Here is a 13,517-nt window from a genome sequence, read left to right on the forward strand (position 1 = left end):
GGATTTCACCAATTCTCTGCAATCCTCATGACAACACTGCTGTTTGTCTGCAGTAGTGCCTGTGAAGGGCTAAAAAATCTGGAGAATATATGTTTTTAAGTACACTCTTGAGAATAATTTGTGTTTCTCTGATAAGAGTGCTGCTGTGTTCTCTTTTCTTGTACTTTAATTGCAAGTTATTAGAGCTACTTAATATTGGTGTGTGCTGAGAGCTGAATGGGAGGCTGAATTTATATATATATATATATAAAAGTATATTTTTAAACCACTTGCTAGGTTGCCAATTCTTTGATTTCTTATTTTTTAATAGTCAGAACTCGTTGACCTGGCTGAAAACATCCAGCAGAAACTGTCTTATTTTAACGAGCTGGAAAACATCAACACAGTGAGTAACTTCTTCTTGCAGTGCTGTAATAATACAATAAGTATTATTCCACTGTTCATAACCTTAGAAAATGAAAGTGCTCCTCACAAGGATGTTTTATTCTGTTCTCCAAAGAAACTGAATTCCCCAACGCTGTCTGTGAACAGTGAAGGATTCATCCCCATGCTGGCTAAGCTTGATGATTGTATTGCATATATCTCATCCCATGTAAGTGATCCTCTCTTGGGTTCAGTTAAGTCTTATTGGTTTCAAAACTATATATTCCTACTATTTTTGAGGTAGGGGGTTTTGGTTTGGTTTGGTTTTCCTATAAAATGTTCTCTCTGCCAAATACAGTAAGAAAGCAAAGAGGAAATAAAGTAAGAAAGCCATTTTAAAGAATTTTTACTGAATATCCTTAATATTTTGCTTCTTTTTAATAAAATACTGCTTTTAGTTTGTACAAACTAGCAATTCTAATTAGTGAAAGTGTTTGGAGTTTTGATAAATTTTAACTCTCCTATTGTTGGCGTGTAAAATGATTTTTAAAAATCTCTTTCAGCCCAATTTTAAAGACTATCCTGTATATTTGGTCAAGTTTAAACAATGCCTTTCTAAAGCTATGCACCTCATCAAGACATACACTGTGACTACCCTGCAGAACCTCACCAGCCAGCTGATGAAAAGGGTAAGGTGAATCAGTAAGGGGCAACTCGAGCTGGGCTGAAATGTCTCTTGGAACACCACACACTTGACCTTTTGTTTCTTTGAAGGTGGGAGGTGTCAGCAGTTTGGTGTGAAAAGTGTTTGTGTAGTTTGGGCAGGTTGCAGCTGAATCTGACAAGAGACCTAGTCATCCAAAAGATTTAAAAATAATAATTTAAAAATCCTGGAAGTTGAAGAAGGCCAAGCAGATGAATTGATGTAGGTGAATCCTTGAGTTCCTGACATGACTCCTTCAGTATTATACTCCACCAAGTATTTTTGGGCACTCTTTGTCATCTAAATATTTCTTTTTCATGTCTGCAGTGCTCTGTGGAGCTGCAGAGGATAACTGTGGCAGGTTCCTGGTAGTTTGGCCAGTGGATTTCATGTGGGTTTGAAATGTTGATGGTGATGTTAGAGAGTCACAGGGTAGAGTTAGGGGCTTTACTCCCATCCACTCCAGTGGGATTTAGGCATAAACTTGACTAGGAGGGTTTTTGGTCTCATTAATAATAGTCTTATGCAGCAAAATTTTGGCAGAGGACAAAAAGGGGAATGTGTTTTTCTACCCCCTTTCTTTCTTTTTCCAAGTAATTGTTGTATGCTTTGTGCTCAGTCCTATTACAGGCAAACTTGTTGTCAGGGGAGGGAACCAGTGATATTGAAAGATGCTAAAATTGAGAACTGGCTGGCCTAAAAGAAGGGGATTTTAGACAATGTTCATGGCAACTTGCTGAAGGATATTCCTGGAGTGAAGGGCTTAAGTTACACTGAGAATTTTTCACATTTGGTACAAAACTAGTGTTTATTTCTTTTAAAAAAGTATGATAGCTTAGTTTGATGGCAGTGTTTTGCTTTGACTGAGCATCTCTGATGATAAGCATGCTTACAGAGCTGAAGGGAGTCCAAGTCCACCCTGGGACTGGCAGGTGAAAGGAGAATTTAGTTCCATTTTAGTGCTGCAGATGAAGGAGCAACAATCAGTCCTGTTGGGGCAGATCCAGAAAAAAAACCTTGTCTCCAGTGGTGAATGTTACAGTCACTGAAAATGTTGCTTTTGCTATAGAGAGAGTTGTTTGAAACTATTGTTGGAGGTTTTCTTCTTCCATCTGGCTTCCAACAAGCATCCCTTTCTGGGTGGAGGGTGGCAAAGAGCTGGCAGCATAAGCATAAAGAACTGATACCCTGTTTTAGAGCCTCATTATCTCAGCCATTAAATACTAGAAGCCAAATATAGTGTTTTCCTTTCTCACCAATTACTCATCTCTTCTTTCAGGATCCTTCAGCTGTGCCAAATTCTGACAATGCCTTCACTCTGTTCTATGTCAAATTCAGAGCAGCTGCTCCCAAAGTCAGAGTAAGTAGGCTGTGAAAAAAAGAAACTAGGAAATGGGGTTTGAATTGATGAGTAGTGTGAATTGGAAGGATTGCCCTTTGTGCAAGTGTGAATGGCCAAAGATTGCATATTGTGTTCTGGAAAAATAACTGTAAACTATTTTCCAATTATTAGAGAAAATTGTTTCCTGATAATACTTTTTTTCTTTTTGAGTAGACTCTTATTGAACAAGTGGAGCAAAGATCTGAGAAAATGCCAGAGTGAGTATGCCTCCATAATTTTCAACCACTTTTCTTTACTCTTAAATAAAGCTTAACACATTCATTTAAAAGGTTTTAAAAACAAATTATGTAGACCTAAAAGAAGGTATTAGAATGAATTTTATCTTTACCAGAAAATGAGCTCCTGGATGCAGTGACTGGTTTATTTCTTGGCTAGGTATCAACAAGTTCTGAATGAAATCCATCAATGTTACCTTGACCAGAGGGAGCTTTTGCTTGGGCCAAGTATTGCCAGCACTGTTACAGAGTTAACCAGTCAGAACAACAGGGATCATTGTGCTCTGGTAGGTAAAACAGTCCTGTGTTGTGGGGTTTTTGGTCCATTTTAATCCTCCAGGTCATGTCTGCTTATTTAATTCAGTTGTTTACATGCAGAATTCTCACTTCTGTTTGGGGCTTTGAATTCTTAATGTGTGTTTTGTGGAATATTGTTCTGTAAAAACTGTGCTCTGCTACAAACACCCCAAAGGGGTATTTGGAAAAGCATAAAACACAGCTACTTAAATTTAACCAGAAACAAAAAGGGACAGAAATTGCACAAAGAGCTTTTATTTGACCAGTAACATCTTCTCAGTCCTTAGCTGTAGAGCTGTGAAAGTTTTAATATCACAAGGCTTCAATTTAATCATATTTACAGTAATTATACAGTATATAACATAGTGATGTCCTATAAAATAATGTCTGTAATGCCTCCTGTGGTACTGATGCAGGGAAAATGATTTAATAACAAACTAATTGTGTTTCTGTGAATGCAGGTCCGAAGTGGTTGTGCCTTTATGGTCCATGTGTGCCAGGATGAGCACCAGCTTTACAATGAGTTCTTCACAAAACCAACACCTAAACTGGAGTAGGTAGTTACATGCTGGTTTTGTTTTACTGCATGTTGTCTTTAGAATCCTAGAATCCTTTAGGTTGGAAGCGAGCTCCAAGATCATCCAGTCCAACCATCAAGCCAACACTCCTGAGTCCTCTGCTCAAACAGAATCAAAATCTGTCAGGGCTGGAAGGGACCCCAAGGATCCCCCAGTTCCACCCCCCCTGCCATGAGCAGGGACACCTCCCACTAGATCAGGCTGCCCAGAGCCTCCTCCAGCCTGGCCTTCAAGACCCCCAGGGATGGGGCCTCAACCCCCTCCCTGGGCAACCCCTCCCAGGCTCTCCCCACTCTCCTGGGGAAGAACTTCTTCCTCACGGCCAGTCTGAATCTCCCCACTGCCAGCTCTGCCCCATTCCCCCCAGTCCTGCCACTGCCCCACAGCCTAAAAAGTCCCTCCCCAGCTTTCCTGGAGCCCTTTTCAGACCCTGGAAGGCCACAAGAAGGTCCCCTGGGAGCCTTCTCCTCTCCAGGCTGAACAGCCCCAACTCCCTCAGCCTGTGCTCCCAGCAGAGCTGCTCCAGCCCTCGGATCAAGACAGTGTAAGATTTTAAAACCTGAACTCCAGCCATTTTTCAGCAAGGATTTGGAGTTTCTGAGCTGCCCTCACTGTCAGGAATGTTTGCACTTGCCTGTTAGGTGGGCTGAGTGAATGGTTTATTCCCCTTCTCCAATTTTCCAATTTAATAGTGATATTTAATGATGACTTATCCAAATGAAATTTGGATAAGTCATGTTCCCTTGCTGGGAATCTACTTTTATTTATGAACCTGATATTAAGATAACAATGATGTTAGTTTTGAGTGTTGTATTATCTTAAAATCAACTGCAGCTTGAGCTGAAGAAGCTGAAGAAGCATAACGTGGAAGAAATAACTGTCTCCTTTGGCAGGAACTTGCTTCCCTTTTTTAATCATATCTAAATAAAATATTTTGAAGAAGATGTTTCAAACAGCAATTACTTTATTAGGTTTTCCTTATCTGCATAATAAATAACCTGTTGGGGTTTTTTTTAAGTGCTGAGCTGCTCTGAACACCTAATTTCTGGGTGACTATGTACAGAGAAAAGAGTTTAGCAAGAATCTAGCCAAGAGCAGAGATCTGAGGTCATGTTAGATTTAATATTAAGGCTGTTGAAACTTTCTCCTTTGTTTCTGCTTTTAACTTGGAGATTGCTCTTTTACCAAGCTGCTTGTTGAGCTATAGAACAGGAGAGAGACATTCAAAATGTTTCTTCTGTGAGGATTTTTGTTGTCCACTTTCTTAAAGGAACTGAAGTGTCCTTGTCCTGTTGTCAGACATTCTCCATGAATTTGGGGGAAAAAAAACAGTGTAATAAGCTCAACAACAGCACCACACTCTAAATGTCTTATTTTAAAATGAAATCAGAATTGGACCAACATTTTAATAGGTTGGTATCCTGTGTCTCTAAAAAGTCTTTGTAGGAAATCAGATTTGTGTTTTAAACAGTCTTTTCTGGAGTGTTCCATGACACCATGTTGCATTTTTCCCCCACGCTGCTTTTAACAACATTTTCCATAAAATAATCCATGTTTGTGCTTAAAATTTTAATTTGGGATCCTGAAAGTGTTTTGCTTGGTCTGTTTTCACAGTGAACTGTTGGAGAAGTTGTGTCTTTCCTTGTATGATGTCCTGAGGCCAATGATCATCCATGTCATCCACTTAGAGACACTTTCTGAACTCTGTGGGATTCTCAAAAACGAGATGCTTGAAGATCATGTCCAGAACAATGGTAACTTCACAGATGGGACCTGATTGCTTTTAATTGTTTTCTTAACTGATCACATTTCACAATTGCATAGGCAAAGCAGTCACTTTTTTCTTTCTAATGAGCCTTAAATGTGCCAAAGATGAGGTAAGATTACTTTAAATAATGTTTTTTTTTTAATTTATAATAGAAAGCTCTGTGTATATCTTCATTTAAATTAATATCCTGATGCTATAAAGTCCATTTTCTCCAAATAGTACAAATGCAAGCATGCATCCACTCAGTGTATATTCCACCAGGGCTGATTTAAATTAACTTTTCAAATTAATTGCTTTCCTTGGACCTGCTGCTGCATCACCCACCTTAGACCTTCCTGCATACAAAATACCAAACCAAGGGAATCCAAATCATGGAGTTAGAATTGTAACACTGTTGGGAACATGGAGAGAATTGGGGACATGATCTTTGGGTTCATATTGAGGAGTGACTTTCTACTGCTTAAATTCAAGCTGATAGAGCAGTTCTTAGGTTGGACAGGAGCTACTTGGGATCATCTCTGCTGGTAGGTAGGTGGATGAAGCTTGTCAGCTTCTGACAGGCATTGGCTGGGACAGAACAGCAGCATGTTGGTTTGTGTCCAGCCCTCAGGGTGCATAATTCTCCTGTGGGGTCTGATTTTGTTGGTGTGAGATGGCCTTTTCACCATCTAGTGAAAATTTGGGGAGCTGAAGCAACTGTGATATGGAGTTCAGTGAGTCCTTTTTTTGTCACAAATGTGTCTGCATGCCACTGCTCCAAAAATTGTCTGACTTCATCTGCAGCAAGCCACTTTTTTGTCACTTCTACATGCAATACTTCAAACTTTGGCCTCTGTCAGCTTGTTTTGCAATTAAATTAACAAATTTGTGCCTTCTTTTTACCTTTTTTAGCTGAACAACTGGGTGCATTTGCAGCTGGTGTCAAGCAGATGTTAGAAGATGTCCAAGAACGTCTTGTCTATAGGACACATATTTACATTCAGACTGATATCACAGGCTACAAGCCTGCTCCAGGTGACCTTGCATATCCAGACAAGCTGGAAATGATGGAGGTAGAACCAACTTTCTCATTCTTGATTGGTTTTCTTACATGCAGTAGATACATTTGTGTGGTGTGGTGCTTTGCAGGTGGAGTTTTCCAGTTCTGGGTGTATTTACTTGACTGGTGTTTGAGACACGTGTGTACACTGTGCTCAGACAGTGTGAGGAGAGACTTCTGTGTCCCTTTAGATAATCTAACATCCCAGAAATGGTCTCCAGTAGCCTTTTTTTTCAAGTTCTTACTAATATTAGCCATTTTTAGAGTCATGGCAAGCTGTTTGAGTCAATGAACCTGTTGAAAGGAATCAAACGACATCTACTCTAAAAAGGTTAATATTGTATTAGTGAAAGATTTCAGACTGAAACCACTCCCAGCAATAAAAAAGTGGCTGAAGAAAGACATTAAATGAGTTTTTGATGAGAGCAAACTGCATTTGATATGCAACTGAAAGGTAGCATGAAAAAGATCCCTCCTGAATAACTGTGGTCCTTCACTTTATAATGAGATGTAGTTTAGTGGTGACCAAGCAGTGGTGGGTTCATGGACTTGATGATCTTGAAGGTCTCTTCCAACTAGAGCAATTCTATGATGATAGATAGATAGATTTAGCTTTGGGCTGAAAGAAATGAACTTTGTATTTTACTGTGTTCAATTCTTGCCTGAGAACAGACAAACTGGGGGAAAATTCTTAGTGCTGAACTCCCTTTGCCTTTATATCAGTGTAAAGCTTTTCTTACATCACAGTTTATGCTTGTGTGGTTGTAAGGGACATTTACAGGCTTTTAGGAAATCCTGAAGCTGCTGAGTTTCTAGAATACTTGCCCTTTGTGCTGAAAGTTTAAGGACTAATAAGCTTTGGAAGAAAAAGCCAAAACAGTAATTGAGAAGCCCACCACACAAAATTTAGATAAATAGGTTCCCTTCATTCAGAACAATGAATGAGCAGAAGTTTGAGCAGTAGACATGTTAGAAGTGCAGGTTTGTTGGCTTTGGTTTGGTTTTTTTGGCTATTTTTTCTAAAAATGTATGGGTAGAAGTGGATAAAGGGTGATTGTGAGAACTTTTTAATGTTAGCTATAACTTCTGTAGGTGGATACTTGGGTACTGTACAAGGCATTGTTTTCTAACTGTGGTCCTGTGGCAGTTGAGAACAAGAGTGAGTTTTACAGTTCATTCTAAACTCAGAAATGCCATTGATCTTCTTATGTCCTCAGAAGGCTCCAGTTTTTGCCTGGTTTGAGATTCATTTTGCTACTTGATTGCTTTGAAACCTCGAAACCTTGCTGTAGAGACATTCTGTCTGAGGAAATGAATTATTCAGATGTCAAAAGCACAGGGCAGAAATGTTTCTTCTGCTGTTCTGCTCAAATATTAATGCAGTTCTGCCCATTCTTCTGCCTCTCATTGCTTTGGAGCAGACCAAGTAGTGAAAATGTTGAAGTGTGGAAGTGTTGAGTAGTGTTAGGGGAAAGCTTTTTGTTTGAAGTGTGGAATTGGGCTTCCCTATGTTGGACTTCTCTAAGTGGCTTCACAGATCATTATTTAGAGGTCAGTAAAACCAGGCAAAATGGAAAGAATTATATTTTATATAGATCTGAATCTTAAACTGATAGTGAAATGTGTCTGCTGCTCTTTTGGAAATGGCTTTGTCTCTTTTAGTGTCTTTGGAACACTGGGGAGCTGAGTGTAGCTGACTCCTTTGGCAATTTAATGTAATGCTGCTTAAATTAAGAAGGAAAAACAGAATTCTAATGTTTTCATTTCTCTTCCTCTGCAGCAAATTGCCCAGAGTTTGAAAGAGGAACAGAAGAAGCTGCCACCTGAAGCTTCATTTTCAGATGTCCAGCTGGAAGATCCAGAGTCCAGCTTAATTAAATCTGGTATGAAATATATCTCATGTTGTCAAATGAATGCATAAAAACTTCAACCATCATGTAACTGACGTGTGATCTTCAAGGGTTATTTTCCTAGAGAAATTTATTGGAGGTTTTGAGAGGTGAACTTTGTCTCAGGGTTCTCTTATTAACTTTTTTTGAATGAGAAACAACATTTTTCTTCTGGTAACATTTTTTTTTGTATTCTCTGCTGTATTCTCTACTGCAGAGTATCCCTACCCATCACAGTGTGTACTTAAGGATGCTTCTGGGCTCTTCTCTTAATAACTTTTTTTGAATGAGGAGCAACATTTTTCTTCTGGTAGCATTTTTTTTTGCATTCTCTACTGCAAAGTATCCCTGCCCATCACTCATGTGTACTTAAGGATGCTTCTGGGCTCTGCTAAGATGAGAGGGGTGGTTCAGTGTGTCAGGGCTGTCTTTTAAATGAATGCTTTGAGCCTCTGGGAGTGTCTCTGTGTCTTTTCCTGAGAAGGCAACTTCTTCCTTTGAGTGTGTTTCCACTTACTGAAACCAGTTAGTAATTTTAAGCTGTTGACAACATTTCAGGATAGTCCTTGACTTTTAAAATGTTTGACCTCTGTGCCTGTAAATTACAGTGAGCTGGCAGCAAACTCCATGAAATGTGGCTCTTTTGGTGCCAGCCACTTGAGTGTTATAACCCCTTAAATTCTTCTCTGATATCCATGAAGAGTTTCTCCTTTTATTTTACCATTGTTCTGAGTGGTACAGTGATATTTTTTCCCAGCAGCACCTTCCTCAGCTCTTTGTCAGTGGTTGCTCATATTTTGATTTATCTGGGAGTTTCTTGCCTTTGGCTTGCAAGGCTTGCCAAGGTCTTTCTGCTTGTTTCTGGCTGGACTCCCCAAATCCCAATGAGTGTGGATTTCATCTTGCTTCAAGCCAGGTGTGTTGCAGGTCCTGTAAAGCCCACCTACATCCAGGAGACCAGAGGAGCCTATATGGTGTCATTAGAACATGTGTCTGAGAGAATTTGGATTATTTGCCCTTCAAAGGGGCCTGGCAGTGCCTGTAGGAGTAGCTGAAGTCACTAATAAACAGCCTAAGAACTTCAAACAGCTGAGATCTTACAGCCCTTCTAATTACTGTGACAGAAAATATATTGTTGCAAAAGGTAAAAAGATTATTCCTGAATCATTTTAGACAGTTCCAGCACTGATCACACAAACACTTCACAAGTGCATTAGGTAAAACTTCAACAATTGTCCTTTTTTGAATGGTTGCTAATTGGAATCAGATTTCTGATGCTGTTGACTCAGCTCTTTCCCAGGATTTAAGGACCACATGAAAACAGGACAAGATTTCTGCCTCTCAGGTGTTGTGAAAATCCATTTTGAGGATACAGATTTATTAGAAAGGTTTTTTTAGGAGGAGCACATTTTTGTTCATAGCCCACTCATGACAAAATAGGTTTTGCTATTATTTAGCTAATTATTATTTTTACAATTATTATGATGTCTAAACCTCTATAATCCTGCAGCTGCTTAATCCAGGTAGGATTATCCCCAGCAGAAAGGAAAGCCTAAAGAAGTAAAATTGCAATTTTTTTCCCCCCCTTTTTTATATTTTCCTGAGCATCTCCTTTAGTTCCAGTTTTGGTTCTAGTGTAAACCACTAGCCAATTTTTTTCCCTTTTTCTCCTTGGTTTATTTTTTCTCCTCCAGGAATTGTTTGATCCTTTCAGCTGCTGGGCTAAGCAGGGTGAGGTGGCATTGGAGAAAGCTGCCTCACTAAAAAAGCTCAAGCTGGGCCAGCCCTGAAAACAAATCCTGGCCTTTCACAGCCACATGCTCTGTGCACATCAAATCTAGCACTGACCTGCTCAGAGGGGGAAAAAACCCTCAACTATTTGCATGCAATAAGATGTCCCACATCTGTGGAGCCAGTATCCAGTGAGGATGATGTTGCAGCCTCCTGCAGCTGAAAGGCAAGTTTCTCATGGGTGTTATTTCACTTTTAAACAGGTTCAGCAGAATCCCTTAACCCCAGGCACCAGACCACCATCTCACCAGCAGATCTGCATGGAATGTGGTATCCTACTGTCAGAAGGACCCTCGTGTGTCTCTCCAAACTGTACAGATGCATAGATGTATGCCAAAATTTGCCTTCTCTCCTTGGTTTTTTAACTGTGTAGCACTTTGCTGAGCTGTTTTAGTGTAAATTGGGAATGGACAGTGACTGGCCTTTGTTATCTCTTGGTCTTTTTGCTTTTATCTTTGTGTAAAACAAAAGAACTGACAAATTCAGGGCATCATTTCCAAGACTATTTGTAGAATCAGAAAAAAAGGCACTGGTTTGTACATCTGTGGCTTTTGCTATAACAGAAACACTTCAGTGTCTGATGCCCAGGATACTTTCCACACCAAAGTTGAGGAGTAGATAGAGCAAGAAAGAGCAGAAGTTTTGGGTTGATTGTAGTGAATGATTTACTGCTGCAGTTACTGGGTGGATTCTTGCTGTGTGCTTTGTAGGACATAAGACAAAGTGATGTTCCTGGTCTTAAAAATGGTGACTCTACTATTTTTACATTTTGGAAATGTTCTCAGAAATTTTCTGTGGCACATCTTTTCCCTTTCCAAAATAAGAGACAGAATCTTCATACCTAACAGAAACACAAAAACATCTTTTCCCTTTCCAAAATATGAGACAGTGGGAATCTTCATACCTAACAGAAACACAAATGGTCTTTAGAGACTTGCCCTTTAGAATCTGATTGATGTCTGTCACCTCACAGCATAAAAGGGTAACAAGTCTCTGAGAAACACAACACAAATGTTTCTGCTCCTCTGTATCTGTTGCATCTTTATGAGATGCATTTAATGCCTTCCAAAATATCTTGAGGTGTTATGTGAAACTGCCACCAAGATGCTTAAAATGAAGCTGGAAAATATTAATACTTCTTTGCTTAATATATCAATCTCATTAAAGATAGATATTTACCCTTGTTTTCAGCCAGACCTTTGGAGGTGAGGTGGTTGGTGTTGTTTGCAAGGCTCACTGGTGGTGTGTGTGCACAGGGGTTTATTCCCTTGTCACTGAGATGCTGCAGCAGCACTGCTGCACCCTGTAGTAGGAGAAGACATTCATGAAGTGACAAGTTTTGGGGCAGCCAGGCCCACCATGTGCTATGTTGGGGGGCTGGTGGAGGTGAGCTGTGTTCCTCTGGCTACCCTCAGCTCTGTGCTCTACCTGCTGCAGCTCATAGAATCCTTCAGGTTGGAAGGGACCTCCAAGATCATCAAGTCCAACCATTGAGCCATTAGGGCTCTAAAGTCCTCTGCTAAAACAGATCAGAATCTGTCAGGGCTGGAAGGGACCCCAAGGATCCCCCAGTTCCAACCCCCCTGCCATGAGCAGGGACACCTCCCACTAGATCAGGCTGCCCAGAGCCTCCTCCAGCCTGGCCTTCAAGACCCCCAGGGATGGGGCCTCAACCCCCTCCCTGGGCAACCCATCCCAGGCTCTCCCCACTCTCCTGTAGCTGGAGTTTGCTGGAGGTGAAGCTCCCTGGATGATCTGCTCTCTACCCCAAGCATGAATTGCACACCTAGTTGCCCTGCCACTCAGGGGATGTGTTTGTAGGTGGCAGATGTGGAGCTTTGGGTGCTGGTCAGCCCATCTCTCATGGGTTACAGCTGGAGTTGTGGTGGAGCTTTGCTGAGAGCAGGATTTTGCTGCTTTCCCCACAGAGGGCAGTGTTTCAGGGACTATCACAGGAGGCCTTGTCTGCCTGCATCCACTCACTGCTGGGAGCTGCCGATTCCATCAGCAAAAACAAGGTCAGAACTTGTCCTTTGGGTCTGATTTCTTTGGGTTTTTCTTTTTCTCCCCCCCTCCTTGTGTGTTTAAAGGCATGAAGCAGTTGTCCTCACTGATATTTCACTGAGAATCCTGAACATGTTGCTCTGCCCCTGGAGACCTGATGGATTTTGCCAGCTTTTAGTTAATGTATTGTAAAACAAAGATAATGATTCACATCCTAACCTGTCTGGAAAAGTGGGATACAAATTGTAGCCATCATGTTGACAGGCTGCTCTAACTCAGGGAAATTCAATCCAGTGATACCTAAAGAGAAATTGCTGCTCCCTATATTTGTTTTCCCTGCAGGTTCTTTTCTCTTTTTCTCTGCATCCCATGGTTTGAGCTGTCAAAAATCTTTTTCCAAGTATTAAATTCACTGGGAAGATTTGTTAGAGTATTTTCTGCTCAGAACTCTGTGTTATCAAAAGTTTTGGTCAGAATTCAATGCAGTTTCCTCAAGTCATTTTAACTTTGTTACTTTAGTTGTAATAAAACTTCTTTCCCCCTGTCCTGGTTCCTTTAATACAAACACTGTAGTAATTTGCTTGTTAATTCCTAACAGCCAGGAAGTGAATTTTAAAAACAAAAAAGGAAATCTTACTAGACTAAGATGGTTGGATTTGTATGAGCAGTGAATATTTAGTGATGAGAAAAGTTTTAGTTGCTCTTAGAAATGAACAGGCATTTGGAAGTACTTAATTTGATGCATTTAATTTGAAGTATTTAATTTTTAATAAAAAAATTTGACCTTTAAGTATCTTTAAAAATAAATTCCAGCTGCCTTTCCTTCTAGCTTGGGCAGATCCCTGTTTCATCTGTACCTCTTTCTACAGTTCATTGTCCATTCCAGCACTGTGTGTCAGCTCAGCATGGAATGAAACAGCAGAGAATAAAACCCAGCTAGGTTGGTTGGCCCATGAGTAGGGTCTGGAGCACTTTGTTTTAGTAAGCATCTCTTTGTTAAAACTTCAGATTTAAGTCTAATTTCTTTGTCATCATTTTATTTAATATTATAGCAAAGAAAGTTCTAGCTTGCAAAAGGAAATTTGAATTTTTGAGTCCTCCTCTCTTTACCTCAGTGTCCTCCTCTATTTATCTCAGTGTCCTCCTCTATCTCAGTGAGGCAAGAACTTCAAAGATTAGAAGCAGGATACAGTCTAAAGCACACAGCTAAAATAAACAGTGCAAAACTCATCACCATGGTGGTGTGAACTTGGCTTTGTTTTATTCTTTGTGTCTTTCATGTCCTGTTTAGAAATTAGCTGAACTTTGTGTGTAAGGACATGAGAAAAATGCCTTCGAAGACCTTGGCACAGTTAATCAAAGTTAGTAGAGAAACATGAAGTGTTTGGCTTTTTATTAATCATTATAGTGATTAAAAATAATCTAGAACCTCATGTTTTTTATCTATAAATGATATGAAAAATTATAT

At 40.0% G+C, this 13,517-nt stretch overlaps 1 protein-coding gene across 1 annotated transcript; it reads left to right on the top strand.

The window, feature by feature from the left end:
- Nucleotides 1-310: 310 nt before the first annotated feature.
- On the top strand, nucleotides 311-12,063 carry COG3 (component of oligomeric golgi complex 3; the record flags this gene model as incomplete). The annotated part of the gene is made up of 12 exons (XM_008935819.1): nucleotides 311-385; nucleotides 500-592; nucleotides 927-1,052; nucleotides 2,346-2,426; nucleotides 2,622-2,665; nucleotides 2,844-2,970; nucleotides 3,442-3,533; nucleotides 5,173-5,312; nucleotides 6,218-6,378; nucleotides 8,146-8,248; nucleotides 10,249-10,373; nucleotides 11,974-12,063. Coding segments are annotated over 12 exons (1,257 nt in total), but the record flags the coding sequence as incomplete, so codon positions are not given.
- Between the last annotated feature and the right edge of the window lie 1,454 nt (nucleotides 12,064-13,517).

The sequence above is a fragment of the Merops nubicus genome, unplaced genomic scaffold (genome assembly GCF_000691845.1).
Source record: "Merops nubicus isolate BGI_N331 unplaced genomic scaffold, ASM69184v1 scaffold20302, whole genome shotgun sequence".
Classification (NCBI taxonomy): Eukaryota; Metazoa; Chordata; class Aves; order Coraciiformes; family Meropidae; genus Merops; species Merops nubicus.